This window comes from Penaeus japonicus, unplaced genomic scaffold (assembly GCF_977035675.1).
Source record: "Penaeus japonicus unplaced genomic scaffold, GWHDUDI00000001_assembly GWHDUDI00000007, whole genome shotgun sequence".
Lineage (NCBI taxonomy): Eukaryota > Metazoa > Arthropoda > Malacostraca > Decapoda > Penaeidae > Penaeus > Penaeus japonicus.
This window is the reverse complement of record NW_028234409.1, coordinates 44,026,243-44,041,242: the sequence shown is the minus strand read 5'-3', so window position 1 is coordinate 44,041,242 and position 15,000 is coordinate 44,026,243. Positions and strand designations below refer to the sequence as shown.

General features: G+C 39.2%; 2 protein-coding genes across 5 annotated transcripts in view; one reads left to right on the top strand and one right to left on the bottom strand.

Annotated features, from left to right (window-relative positions):
- The window catches only part of LOC122244422 (tetraspanin-1), a 94,743-nt gene extending 84,093 nt beyond the window's left edge, over positions 1–10,650 (top strand). Inside the window, exons 2-5 of the mRNA XM_086538762.1 lie at positions 4,275–4,469; positions 4,836–5,009; positions 5,253–5,465; positions 6,558–10,650. Of these exons, the coding sequence (XP_086394888.1) occupies positions 4,275–4,469; positions 4,836–5,009; positions 5,253–5,465; positions 6,558–6,710 (735 nt within the window). The 3' untranslated portion in view covers positions 6,711–10,650. The remainder of the gene's footprint in view (positions 1–4,274; positions 4,470–4,835; positions 5,010–5,252; positions 5,466–6,557) is intronic.
- A 140-nt stretch (positions 10,651–10,790) lies between these two features.
- Positions 10,791–15,000, bottom strand: part of LOC122267712 (uncharacterized) — a 55,249-nt gene continuing 51,039 nt past the window's right edge. For all 4 annotated transcript variants that reach the window (XM_086538758.1, XM_086538761.1, XM_086538759.1 and 1 more), the window contains one exon: positions 10,791–15,000. This exon is cut by the window's right edge and continues 591 nt beyond it. The gene's annotated coding sequence lies outside the window, so the exon portion shown is untranslated.

Sequence of the window (15,000 nt, the reverse complement as noted above, 5' to 3'; positions counted from 1 at the left end):
TCCTTTCCTCTCCTCTCCTCTCCTCCCCTCCCCTCCCCTCCCCTCCCCTCCCCTCCCCTCCCCTCCCCTCTCGTCTACCTTCCCCCACTCCGTATCGTTCGGCAACCCCGTTTCTACCCCGTTTCCGTGTCAAGGGCATGTTTCGTCGGTCTGTTAAGGAGTTATTCTTTTGTTACAGCAAGAGAGGGAGGCGCTTTCAGGCTTAGGCATTTTTAAGAATGCAGTGGGATGTGCAAGGATATCCTGTAAATACAAAGGATTCTCTTGAATTTATTTGTGTGTGATGTTTTTGTTCGTCTGAGAGGGAGGGAGGGAGGGAGAAAGAGGAAGAGAGGGAGGGAGGGATAAAGAGAGAGAGAGGGAGGGATAAAGAGAGAGAGAGGGAGGGAGAAAGAGGAAGAGAGGGAGGGATAAAGAGAGAGGGAGGGAGGGAGAGAGGGAGGGATAAAGAGAGAGAGAGGGAGAGATAAAGAGAGAGAGAGAGAGAGAGAGAGAGGGAGAGATAAAGAGAGAGAGAGAGGGAGAGATAAAGAGAGATAAAGAGGGATAAAGAGAGAGAGAGGGAGGGATAAAGAGAGAGAGAAGGAGGGATAAAGAGAGAGAGAGAGGGAGGAGAGATAAAGAGAGAAAGAAAGAAAGAAAGAAAGAAAGAGAGAAAGAGAAAGAGAAAGAGAAAGAGAAAGAGAAAGAGGGAAAGAGAGAGAGAGAGAGAGAGAATATATATGTGCGTGTTTATAAGTTCAGATAAGTACAAATAAAACATATGACACAACAGTGTATGAATCACCTATTGATGACTCTGCTAGCGAATGAGGGAGAGACAGAGGAAATATATCAAAGTGTCATAAGGTGACCGGGTTGGAGGGGAAGGGGAAGGGGAAGGGGAAGGGGAAGGGGGGGGGGCGACGTGGCGCGCGCCATGACCTAAGACAAGAGTCGTATCGAGTTACCTTACGACACCTACTCCATCCAGTTCTCATGGCCGGGGGGGGGGGGGGGCTAATTTCTCCTTGGTTTGTCTTCTTTTGTCATTTGTCGGTCCTCCGATATGTTTTTTTTTTTTTTACTTATTCCTGTTATTTTCCCTTTTCTCAACCCCACATTTATCATTCCTACGCCTTCTCCATCTTCATCATCATCGTCATCATCATTCTTCCTCTTCCTCCCCCATAGATAATTAACAAAAGAGGACGAAAAGGAAATAAGAGCAAGTAAAGGAAGATGGGAAAAGACAAATAGCTGATAAAAAGTAGAAATGAGAGAGAGAGAGGGAGAGGGAGAGGGAGAGGGAGAGGGAGAGGGAGAGGGAGAGGGAGAGGGAGAGGGAGAGGGAGAGGGAGAGGGAGAGGAGAGAGGGAGAGGAGAGAGAGAGAGAGAGAGAGAGAGAGAGAGAGAGAGAGAGAGAGAGAGAGAGAGAGAGAGAGAGAGAGAGAGAGAGAGAGAGAGAGAGAGAGAGAGAGAGAGAGAGAGAGATAGACCTAGACCTAGATAGACCTAGATAGAGACAGAGAGGGGGAAGGAGAGATAGGGAGGGAGAGTGAGAGGGAAAGAGAGAGACAGCAAGAGAAAAAGAGAACGCTTCGAAGTCAGGCTGTCGAGTATCAAGTGCGGAGGGGGAGGGGGAGGGGGAGGGGGAGGTGGGCAACTGATGAATTAAGACTTTTAGGCCGACTCCCCTGGGGCCGAAAAGGGCTCTCACTTGTTGATCGACTTTTTATCTTTCTCTTTCCTTCTCCTTCTTCTTCTTCCTCTTCTTCTTCTTCTTCCCACTTATCTCTCTTTCGTATTTATTTTTCCATTTTTTTCCCGCTCTTCGTTTTCCCTCCTGAACTAAGGCATTCTCATTCTTTCCCACCCTCCCTGTACTTCACCCTACCTATCTATTCATCTACCTATCTATCTATCTATCTCCCTTCCTCCCTTTCTCCCCTCTTCCCTCATCGCAAATATCCTTTCTCCTCTCTTATTTCCTCCTTGTTTCTTCAGCTCTGTATCCTCCTCCTCTTCTACTTTTTCTTCCGCCTCTTCCTCGGCATTCCTCTCCTCCTCCTCCTCCTCCTCCTCCTCCTCCTCCTCCTCCTCCTCCTCCTCCATCTCCGCTCGTCGCCCAAGCATCTATTCCGCCCCTCCTCCTCCTCCTCCTCCTCCCCCTCCCTGCTTGCGCCTCTCCGCCTCCACTCGAACCTCCACCGCTTTCTTTTTCTTCCTTCTTCTCCTCTTTATTCTTATTCTCATTCATTCTTTCACTTCTTTCTCGTCTCCTTCGTGTACATATTCCCCCCTTTCCCTTCGCTGTTTTCCCCTCCTTCCTTCGTCTCAATCTCCTTCCTCTCCTCTTGGTCAGCTTCCCTCACAGATCAATACGTCGTGTGTGGTCCTCCTCTACTTCCCCTCCCTCCTTCCCCTCTTCTCTCCCTCCTCTCCCTGGCATCTCCCCTCCCTCCTCGCCTTCTCCCTTGCCTTCCCCCTCCCTCCTCTCCCTCGTTTCCTCTCTTTTTTCCCCTCTCTCGTCGCATATCCCCACTCTCGCTTGTTCTCCTCTCTCCTATCCCTCTTCCCTCTCCTCCCTCTCCCTCCTCCGCCGTGTCCCGTCTACGGCGCACTCGCACTAGAACGCGGGCGGATGGGCGTGAGGGCGAGCTTTCATGGCAGATACTTTTGAGAAGTTCGTATGTTTGGGTAGATCCTGGGGAGGGGAGGGAGGGGGATTAAAGGGTGGGGTCCGGGGTATCCTCTCTGGGTTTACTTTTGCTTCCTTTTGTGTGTTGTATTCTCTCTCTCTCTCTCTCTCTCTCTCTCTCTCTCTCTCTCTCTCTCTCTCTCTCTCTCTCTCTCTCTCTCTCTCTCTCTCTCTCTCTCTCTTATGCTGGACCAATATCACTTTTCTAAACCTTTTTTAAAAGCACGTTTCATCACATCCATTGAGTCATTCATTTCTGCGAATCGTTGAATAGATTAGCATAAAGGTGTGTGTCATGTCACCGCAATTAATTAAGCAAGGAATCTATGATCTAACTTTATCTCACTTTCGTTCGAGAATCTCGCCAGACCCGCCCATTGCCCCGGGAGGAAAACAGGGCGTTATTCCATATGCACGAGGTGACGTTGTCTCTTAGTTTGGCTTGACCTTCTGCCTCTATGACGTCATAGTCATAGTGTGACGTCGCGCCTTTGTCATGACGTCATCGAATCTGTCCGCTGAGGGTGACGTCATCTCACGTGTTGTAAGAATTGCTGAAGGAAGAAAAAAAAGGTTCAAGCCGATGGCTCATGTGTTTGAACAGTTGTCTTAATCAATATGCGAGATTGGATAACTTGAAACTTTATTACCGAAGGACTGTTAACGGTTGGATCAAGAGATAGAGAGAAAGAGGAAGATATTTTTTTTTCCAAAAACACCAATGGCGGAAGACCGGTTTGTGTTTAATAATAACCGTGATAAAACAAGCGAGTTTCGATTGTTGGGCTGTTCGTACTGTCTTTTCTTTTGTTTGCTTATTTGAAGGAAAATTAAAGATTCTTAAGACTCTCTTCTCTCTCTCTTCTCTTCTCTCTCTTCTCTTCTCTCTCTCCTCTCTCTCTTCTCTTCTCTTCTCTTCTCTTCTCTTCTCTTCTCTTCTCTTCTCTTCTCTCTTCTCTTCTCTTCTCTTCTCTTCTCTTCTCTTCTCTTCTCTTCTCTTCTCTTCTCTTCTCTTCTCTTCTCTTCTCTTCTCTTCTCTTCTCTTCTCTTCTCTTCTCTTCTCTTCTCTCTATCTTTTTGTCTTTGTCTTTCCTATTCCTTCATTTTACTTCGCATCTCCCCAACCCCCTTTTACATCTCCCAAATGCGGTTTAAAAAAACGAGTTAAAAAGACGAAGAATACTGAAGTGTGGCTGTACTGCAAGTGGGGAGGATGTGACGTCATATAGGATTGTGGCATCCGAGTGTGTGACGTCATAACCGTAGGATGTTTGTGCAACTCGAAAGGTCAAGTTGATATGTGACGTCACCGCCAATAGAATGTAGCGTTTTTAGGATGGAGTCAAGTGTATACATATATACAAATTATATATATATATACATATATACATACATATGTATATGTATATATGTGTGTGTTTATGTGTGTATCCATGTATGTGTGTATGTATGTATTTGTATATCTATATATTTGTATATATACAATATATATTATATTTATGTATATTAAATGTTATAAATATTAAAAGTTATATATATTAAACATAAATAAATCCCAATGCAGATGACTAACCCCCCCACCCCTCCTTTGCAGCTCCTGGGCGGCGCTCTGCTGGGCACGTCGCTATGGATGCACCTGGACGGGGCCAGCATGGCTCCTGTCACCGCGGACCTCGACGGATATAACTACGTGCTGTACTTCCTCATGGCCGTGGGCGCTGTCATGTTCATCATGGGCTTCCTCGGCTGCTGCGGCGCCTTCCAGGAGTCGCAGTGCATGCTGGCCACGGTAAGTTGTGGGCGTGTCTTTGTGGGCGTTCATGATGTTGCCTCCTTGGCATAGCTTAAGCTTTTCATTAGATTTCATACAATGGAATGTTCGCCTAAGATCACGGACTAGGATATTCTTGATTTTTGTGTGTAAGCAGTTCTTCGTCAGCTTGGTAAATATTGTCTTGTAATGTTGAATCATAGATTATTGAAAAGGAAAATAAGATTGTAATATACAGGGCGGAACACCGAGGCGTATTTTTTAAAATTCAGATTACAATAAAAAGCAAATTCCACGTTAAGATTCAAACGCATTGATTGACTTGACTACATGTCTGGAAGTGCCATCCGAGTCCTGAGTGCCTCGCTTCTTCTCCCCGCCCAGTTCTTCGCCCTCGTGCTGGTCCTGTTCGCCGGCCAGATTGCGGCCGCCGTTTGGCTCAAGACAAACGAGGAGCGGTTCACGGATCTGGCCAAGAGCTCCCTGGCCAAGTCCATTCAACACGACTACGGGTTCAATAAGCTCAAGACGCAGGCCTTCGATGTCATCCAGTCCGAGGTGAGGTTTTTGGTTGATTGAGTTTGATTTATGGTTGCTAACAGCACTGAGATTAGATCAGGTTCGGGAAAATAGCGAACGTGTTGGATCATACATATATAGCATTATCTTTTATAATGATTCCATAAACTATGATAGATATATATCTTCCCTCATAGAAATCACTTAGAAAATATCTCCTATTGACGATAAACAAGCGAAGACTATCCAATTAAGATTCGCCCCCCCCTCTTCCACCCCCAGCTGATGTGCTGCGGCTCGGAGGGCCCCACCGACTGGGCTGAGAGTCGCTTCAACGGTGCTGACGAGCGCGGAGTGCTGGACATCGGCATCAGAGGAGCTATCGGAGCCTACAAAGTACCTGAATCTTGCTGCATCGAAAAGGACAAGGCTCTCTGCGATGCCACGCGCAGCCTGTCTATCGGGGCGCAGATCACTGGCTCCATCTACACTGAGGTAAGACTCGTCGCCAGGGACTCTTGCCTGATGCCTTTTAGGAACTGATCGTTTCATTTATGCATGCATATATATATATATATATATATATATATATATATATATATATATATATATATATATATATATATATATATATATATTACACATATATCCATAAACACATGTACATAAACATAAACACAAACATAAACATTAACACAAACATATAGACATATAGACATATAGTCATATAGTCATATAAACATACACATACACATGTGTATGTGTATGTGTATGCGTATGTATATGCATATGCGTATGCGTATGTCTATGTCTATGTCTATGTCTCTCTCTCTCTCTCTCTCTCTCTCTCTCTCTCTCTCTCTCTCTCTCTCTCTCTCTCTCTCTCTCTCTCTCTCTCTCTCTCTCTCTCTCTCTCTCTCTCTCTCTCTCTCTCTCTCTATATATATATATATATATATATATATATATATATATATATCTGTGTGTGTGTGTGTGTGTATGTATGTATGTATGTATGTATGTATGCATGTCTTCAGTCTTTTTCTCTCTATCCATGAACTGATTTTCCAAGAAGCTCTAAGAATGTGATTCACATGAGAGTGGGTTTACTTATTATATCCCCACTTGCTCTTGCAGTTCAAGACTTTCTTTGTTTCTAATCAGCAGAACGGCATTTCCCTCCTCCATGAGAGGGAGGGAGAGGGAGAAGGGGAAAGGAAGAGGGAGAAGGGAAGAGGAAGAGGGAGAAAGGGAGAGGGGAAGAGGAAGAGGGAGGAAAAGATAGGGGAAGAGGAAGAGGGAGAAAGGGAGAGGGGAAGAGGAAGAGGGAGAAAGGGAGAGGGGAAGGGAAGAGGGAGAAAGGGAGAGGGGAAGAGGAAGAGGGAGAAAAGGAGAGGGGAAGAGGGAGAAAGGGAGAGGGGAAGAGAGAGAGAGAGAGAGGGGAAGAGATAGAGAGAGAGAGAGAGAGAGAGAGAGAGTGAGTGAGTGAATGAGAGGGAAAGAGTGAGAGGGAGCCCGAGAGAGATAACCTTCGCGTGCGTCTTGTGTCTTCGGAACGTGAGTGTGACAGCCCCTTTTTTCTTGCAGGGTTGCGCCAAGAAGATGATCCAGCTGATCCACAGCCACAGCTACGAGGTGCTGGGCGTCGTGGCAGCCATCGTCCTGATCGAGATTCTGGCCATGATCTTCTCGATGGTTCTGTGCTGCGCTGTGCGTCGCATTGACCACGTTAAGGCCTAGGAGGAAAATAGCTCCCCAATATATGATCTGGGGATGGAGAGTGAAGACGACGATCCCACTGTTTGAATTGAAAAAGATTTAAGGAAAGAAAGTAGTGCATTTATAGATCAATTTCTGTTGGTCGACTTAGAGAGCGAATGTTGAATAATGGCTGGCTGGTCTTTTGAAAGCTAGTCAGATCACCTCCATCCGGTCGGGAAAGATCATGAAATATCCATCTGGTTCAGAAGTAATTGTAGACTATAAAAGTGGATAAAAAAAATCATTTGTTTTATCGGGAGTTAGAAGCATTGAATAGTTTAGAAATTGTTTGCAGTTTGTTATGGAGAAGATGATCTCTTGTTTAATACGAATAAAGATGGTTAAAATACGATATATAATGATAAAACAAAAGGAAATTGTTAAATCGCTATCACGTTATAAAAGCCATATTGCCCTCCCCCACAAAATGTATAAAAAGCTAAAGATTTTCATTAGGTTATAAATAATGGAATGTTTGTCTACACCTGCTAAGATCACGAGGTAGAATATTCTTGAATTTTTGGTGTAAACATTTCTTCATCAGCTTAGTAAATATTGTCTTGCAGTGTTGATTCACAAATTATTAAAAAAAGAAAAAGAAAATAGAAATACAATAGTTAGTAGCTGAATACTAAAACATATTTTTGTATTTACTGAATTAATTTACAATGAAAAAAAAAAGTTGTATCTTATTAAGAAGCAGATGAACATTTTTTATGAAATAGTTACTACTTTGATATCAATTTATATGTAACAAGCAGACTCAGTTGCATTATTTTTATGATCTCTTTCAATACTCTACGTTTTTTGAAGTGACAGTAACTGCACCATTACACATCACAATGGCTGTCCTTAACTGCATGAAGTTCCCTCGCTGTAAATTGGTCGGGACCAGATAATTTGGCTCAGATTTTGTGCATCAGGGATAGTTGGTATTTTCTTTTTCCTCTCTTTTTTTTTTTTTTTTTTTTTGTATAGATGATGATTTTTCACATTTTAAGATTGTTTTGGAATCAATAGTAACCGTTTTTTAAACATTTTTTAATATTTTTATACCAAGGTTTGTGGAGCAGTTGGCATAGCACGACTCATGTTGAAGGACTAGTAATGTTTGATCCAGGTTTTGCTGAAAAGTTAACTTGTTACTCAAAATCAAATCAAGAGAAGAAAGCTCATTTGAAATGGAAGTTTCTGTATCAGCCGGTATGCACACACACACACTTTCCGTACCGGCACAATCTTTTCTTTTTATTTTTGTATCTCCCAAACTGGTCACATTAGAACCAAAGCTTTTCATATTTTAGATTAACTGCACTGGTCTTCACCACAACTATACCTCCAAAGACTCTTAAGTGTAAAGCCTAAGAGTGAGCAAAAATGTTGTCGTGACAGCTTGGGTCATCGGCTACTGCTGGTGTTGGTACCCAGCTTCTGTACATACTGAATATTGAGAAACCAATTATCATAAAAAGTATAATCCTTTATACTAAGAAACTGTATCTCACATGCATGCCCTTGTGGATTTCTGAGTGGTAAAAGAAGGGTTTGGCTTCATGTTATGTATGTGCAGTGTTCATGTACACATTCAGTATTAATATCTGGGAGCTATATGGTCATTCATTGTATGTAGCATGCCTGTATGTGAAAAGTATTTTATGTACAGTTTAGCTCCATAAACTATATATAAGTGCTATCTGCTCTCTATTGTGGAAGGCCATATAGATCATTACAAGCTGTACATGTGTTCATGTACAGTCTGTGAAGCACATTACATGGGAATGTGTACAGGGCTTTCTGTTACTAGTGAAGTATGGATTTGCATTTTCCAATATCTTTTTTTTCTTAGAGTTCATGAACAGTGGATTTCGATATTTCAAGTTTTCATTTGTGGTTCATAGAAATTTTACAATCTTTTGAGTGACTGAGGCTGATAATGACAAATGTATGCACATACGTTCACAATTTGTATGTGGGTATCACAGCCTATATAGCCTATTCATTACAAAAGACTATTGTAACTATACCTATTAATGCCTTAACTCCACCTAAATTCATTGAGATTGAATATATACACTTTTGAATATGCGAAGAAAATTGGAAACACATTTGTTTTGAATATATTGGAAAACACGTGATTTTGTTCAACAAATTCAATTTCCGGTTTCAGATACCACAAATGGCATGTGAGGACTGGTAATAAATGTTAATTTGAATGTGTTTCCCTTCAATATGGATGTGTGTTCATGAAATGTTGTTAGGTTAATAGTGTTTTTTAAATTCAATTCAAGATCAGAAAGTATGCATTATTTTAGCTTTTTTCTAAGATTTTTAGTGCCAACATTGTTGACCTCAAAAGCACGTGTTTGTTTGATTTATTTATAGATGGAAGACATTTTTCATTATCATAATTGTGTAACTGATATTTCTGTTATAATGTAAGTTGGTAGTTTAATATTCCTGTATTTTCTTGATATCCTAAAGTTAGGAAGAGATACCTACTATTAGACTGCATCTTGGAAGTTGACGTTACAAATTTTCAGTCTATAGAACTTTAATGGAACTGATTATTTAATCAGACTGTGCTCTAGTTTAAACAAAATAATTACATAAGTTTCTATTATTCCAGACAGTGCTTTATCTCATCAATAAATACATTTTAATGTGGATATGATGTCTTTTCATCTTGTTTGTTTTGTACAAAATACATTTTACTGACGAGCCTCTTCTTTTAAGCTTTACTTTTTGGTTGTCATGGTCTTAAAGGTACTAAACTGTGGATGTCACTTTATTAGGCTTTTCATTTTTTAATAAATGACTATAATGCCTTCTTGTATGAAATGCATACATACATTCAGATATTTGTTGTTCCAGGATGCAAATCTCCTTTGTAAATAAACACAGTCTGTGCATCAAACTGCCAAACACAGCATGTAGGAACCAAGGGAAGGGATTCCGTCAACACGTTAAATTTACCTGTGGTTTCTCGGGCTCGGTGGAAAGAATTGCCATGCATAAGGAGAAAAGGAGAGAAACTAATTGTCATGAGTAGGAAAAAGATTCAGGTTAAGAGCTTTATTGTTAAGAGGAAACATCTTTTTAAAAGGTTAAAAATTTACAGGTAGGAATCTGTAACAAATGCTTCTCTGGTGTAGGAGGAGGAGAGGTAACAATGCATTGTGGTTTTCTCCTACCAGCTCAAGGACTGGCCTGCAGGACAAGATCGGTGGTATGTTTTGAAATCATCCTTCACAGGCTCACTATTGGTTGCACAAATGGATGCTCAGATTTCATGGTTGACATAACTTGTAAGGTTATCAGTATTTATTGATATATATCTGGATTATCAGATCAACAGTCAACAAATGCTAGTGACAAACAGGTTATATGCATAAGTTTAGGAATCACAGACAGTAGGTTTTTACTTCATCATGGTTCATATATGTTATTTTTACTACGAAAAAAGAAAAATAATAATAAAAGACTACATGCACCAAGATGAAGCTTGATCTATGGTTCTATGTTACTAATTCTTATGAAAGGGTTATGAAAACTGCAGAAACCATGAAGCACAGAACTTGGTGCTAGATGCTCGTGCTGATCATGCAGTGCTGACCTTTGCAGAGCCCAGTCAGTGGCACAGCCCTCATAACCTAACTTGCCACCTATGACTTGATCCCGTTTGATCATAACACATTTTTTGATTGTGCCGATGCTGGGCTTGCATTCCAAATCTTGGTGTATCTTAAGAGTTGTATGAACTGACTTTCAGAATGATTATATAGATATTTTTTTGTATGTACCGGTCAGCACTGCGTCCATTGCTATTCCCACGTCAAGATTTTTGTGATGTCTACTCATCATCTTGTGAAAACTTCCAAACTTGTTTGTAATCATGCTAGAATAAATAAGTAACCTCAAATGTTTGTTTTATTCCATCAAAGAATTGTAAGTTTTAGGACTTTGAGTCAAAATCTTGACTTTATAGACAATTTTTATCAGCAGAAAAGGAAAGCCTCACTGTTTCACTCATAAACCACTCACTAGGAAATAAAAGATTCATACACTATTGGTTTTATTAAAAATAATGTCTTCAGACTCTGGAGACACAGAACTATATGCAAAGCATCCATTATTCAAATGATTATACACACTATAAAATTAGAATGCAAATAAGCAACAATATCAATTAGTGACCCATACACTAATTCTGAAGTAAATAAATAGGAACCCACCATAAATTATATCCTCACCCAATTTTCATTCACTAAATAGGATTTAAGCACAGTATATCAACAGACTTGAGTCACAGGACTCGTGCTAAGACACTTGTTACCCTTTAGGCAAAGAGATGACAAGAAGGTAAGGGAATGTGTTAATTCTTCCTTTTCAGCTTAAAGGTAAACTAAACATTTCTAGGTGTTAGAATTGTAATTGTATTTATATCCCGCTGATAATCACTTTTTTTTCTTTGAGAGTAGAAAAAAATGGTAATATCTTAATCTCGGTACAAATCACTTCTGAAGATATTTACATAAAGAAATTAATAAGCTTAAAGTTACGATTTATGTGATATTATTAGCTTGCTTTTTTTTTTTCTGACACTTGATACAAGCCTCGAAACCCACATTGGATATTCTGGATCTATAAAAATGGAACAATAAAAGGAAAGTGAAAGAAAATACCCTTACCTCCCTTCCTTCACCTTTTCTCCAGTGCAGGGGAAGAAAAAAATCAGAATAAAATAAAGTGGAAAAAACATTGAAACTTAATCTTAGAGTTTGTTCTCGTAGAGTACTGCGTAACTGGTTTTTGTTCCAAACAATCTGGAGAACATTATTTTCCTCTGTCTCCAAGAAAAGCAATCAATAGACACTTTCCTTAAAAGTGAGAATTATAGCTACCATAGATGTTATAGCATGGGTCACGTATTGGCACCCTTCGTCATCACCTCGTCTGTCCATTTTATCATTCACACAATGCATCTGAACAACACAAATTTACTGCATTTCAAGTTTACAAGAGTCAATTCATAATACATTCACATAATTTCTGACTGATGAATAAATAAATCAAATAACATAAAAGATTATACATCTTATAATTCACAAACAATACCCTCACACACAATTACCAAAGTCAAACCAGATGTCACTGTGATACCTTACCATGCACAGATTCTTATATAGAATTAATAATAATCATCATCATCATAATATTAATAACCATCATAATAAAAATAATAATGATAATCCTAATCTTCTTTAAAAATGTAATACAAAAAGAAGATGCATACTACTTGTCCAGCCAGTGACCCTTGCACCAGAAGATTACCATTCAGTAAGTTTTAACATGCCATTGTGTGTGATTGCATCCAAGTTCTTTTGACTGTATTTGAGTCATTCATTAATGACAATTTTCCTCTAAGGCACAAACATCTATTGTACTTGACTAATATTTAATTTGGAGCCAATAGAATACAATATATGAAACAAAAGAAATACTAATCTCATAAAACTGTACATTCAAAATCTATGTAAATATCACAATTTTTTTCAGTCTAGGATATAACTCAAAATTTCTTCTATATCAGTCAAGATTTTTTTTTTTTTTTACTGTATGTCTAATACAAAACAGCATTTCAGTCTGAAAGTCTTGGCACTTAGATCCATTATACATACATAAAGATATTCTAACAGGTGTCAAGAAAAAAAAAAAATAAAGGAAACATTGAATTTAAAAATATCTTTATCCAAAATCAAAAACTCTCTTTAAATTTAAAGCCATAAAACTGATGAAACAAGCAGATGTACTTGCATGTCCACTGCATTCACCTTAGGCGAGTGAAGTGACTGTAAATCAAGGTAAACTTTCTCATACATACAAATCATTGGTAGTAAGTACAGACTCATTCTGGTTAGCCACTTGTTCTAACAACTTCTTAGAGAAGTATATTGAACCTAACATTTTTTCCTGACTGCAAGGAAGTCAAGGTAAAATACTGAATTTTCTAAAAAATATATATATGTAGAGAGGGAGTGATGGATACAGCAAAACAATTAACTCCATTAAAAAATAGAAATGCTTGTAATCAAACTACTACCAGTCAAATACAGTAATATATGAACCAAATTCATACAAGTTTGTATTAAGGGAAACCCTTGTTTGTTTAAATCAGTTTCAAATGCAAATATCACTGTTAAAATACTGTAGAATTTCAAGAAAATTTCCTCGGTCAAGGCAAATGTTTTTGGTCACACTTTCACACAAAGGAAACTTAGCACAAGTTAATTCCTAACAAGAGAATCATACTAATAGAAGCACACCTACCCAGCTTAAGAATTCATAGAAAAAATAAGCAGAAAAAAAAAACGACAGGAAAAGAAAATAACATCACAAGCACTGCATAAGGCTGCCATGATCAGTCTATACAAATCATTATCTTTCTTGTTGGCATACACTAACACCCTGAATATCGTTCAAAGGTAATGAATTTATACTGATTTTGTTAAAGTAAACGCCACTATCTTTTCCATACTCTGTCTGTGTGAGCTAACTTTCATCCTGATGAGATGTTAATATGATAGAGAATGAGAGAAACAAACAAAAATATATATGAAAGATGAAAAATTACATTGCTCTTTTTCAGGGAGTCTCCACTTCTGACAGTTAGATTACGTACCAAGGAGGGTTTCATTAACGGCTTAAAGGAGGGTTTCCATTCATCTTTTACAGGAGGGTTTCTGAAGATTTCCAGGTGTTGTAAAAAATCTGTTTCTGTAGGAGGGATTAAGGACGAAATTTGTAATGAAATCTCCCAGTTCCTTAATTTGTCAGGATACCCACTTCACCCAATCCCATCACTATTAAGATATCTAGATGCAAAGTTCTACTCACAACCAACAACAGGAATACTGGGAAGTTCATATACAGTGAATACATATTAAAAAGGCATGTCCACAGTGTGTTTCCAACCACAAAACTCAATTATTCAGATCCTTTCACCGTAGGAGAGAGGAAATGAAAATCCCTATCATAAAACGACAAAATGGGAAATACAATGTAAAAAAACATTGTTAATAATATCAATCATTTCAAATAAAATGATAGTCAACAATGACAAATGCTAGCAATTTATCACACTTAACATCTGTCTCTTAAGAAAGTGTGTCACTGCAAACCATCTGCAATTCTTAGTTCAGAGTAGGTCAGTATGCATCACTTCACAATAACAGATTTTCTAAGTAGCTCCATTTGAAATATAATTAATACACCAGATGATCTTTCTGATGGAAAAAAAAGTCATAAACTACCTCACAAAAAACCTGAGAATCACATTCACCTTAAAAATAAAAAAAAAACATACAATATTCTAATTTGAGGGTTCGTTGACAGAAAATATTGATGATCAATCAAAACGTGTTCCTTCTGCCCTAATGGCAGTAGCCCTCCTCCCTTGTCCCGGCAAAACACCTGATCAAGTTGCCACCTAATCCCACTAATACATTAAAATCTGGCTTGAAAATCAACTCTGAAAAAATGCAGGTACACAAGCTCTCCACTGTTGCTTGTGTTTCAGGGAAATACAAGAGCCTTTCAACAGACACCTATTGTTGGATCCCCTCCATTCATTACTAAAACCTATTGGTCACTGTTCATTAAAAAAAAAAAGTCAGCAGGTACTATCATTGGTTGCTTGTCTTCCCTAAAGCATATTGGTCATCTTGGTGTCAGTGAGGATGCAAGTTATTGCCTCAACTATAAACTGTTGAGAAACTGGTGTCTCAGAATCTTTTTTTGAACTTTTTTTCCCCTTTTTTTGTTAACAGTCTAAGACGTTATTAAAAATCTTCTAACAACTTGCGAGTCCCTGATTCACTATTAGATCCTTGCTATCCAAAACCAAGTTGGGATTAGAAATACTTATTGCTTAAAGCTTATATAAGAAGCAAAGGGTTACAAAGCCTAAACCTGTGTAATAAAAAGACGTGAGGAAGTGAAAAAATTTGCATTATACTCCTCTTCATCTAACTTGGGGGGTTGGGGGGCTAGAGTCAGCATGATGCAGTTTCAAAGGAAGGCCTCACTATTGTCGGCAGCTAAGGGGTCCAAAAACTAAGGACCAGGAAGAGAGTTGGAATGTGCGGCCAAAAGACCACTGGGGTATCACACTGTTGCCACTTGAATTTCTCCTCTAAACTCTAAATGTTTTCTAGCACTGGCTTGCCACCAGTAGGATTGCCCTTACAGGGTTTGACAACTAAGTCACATT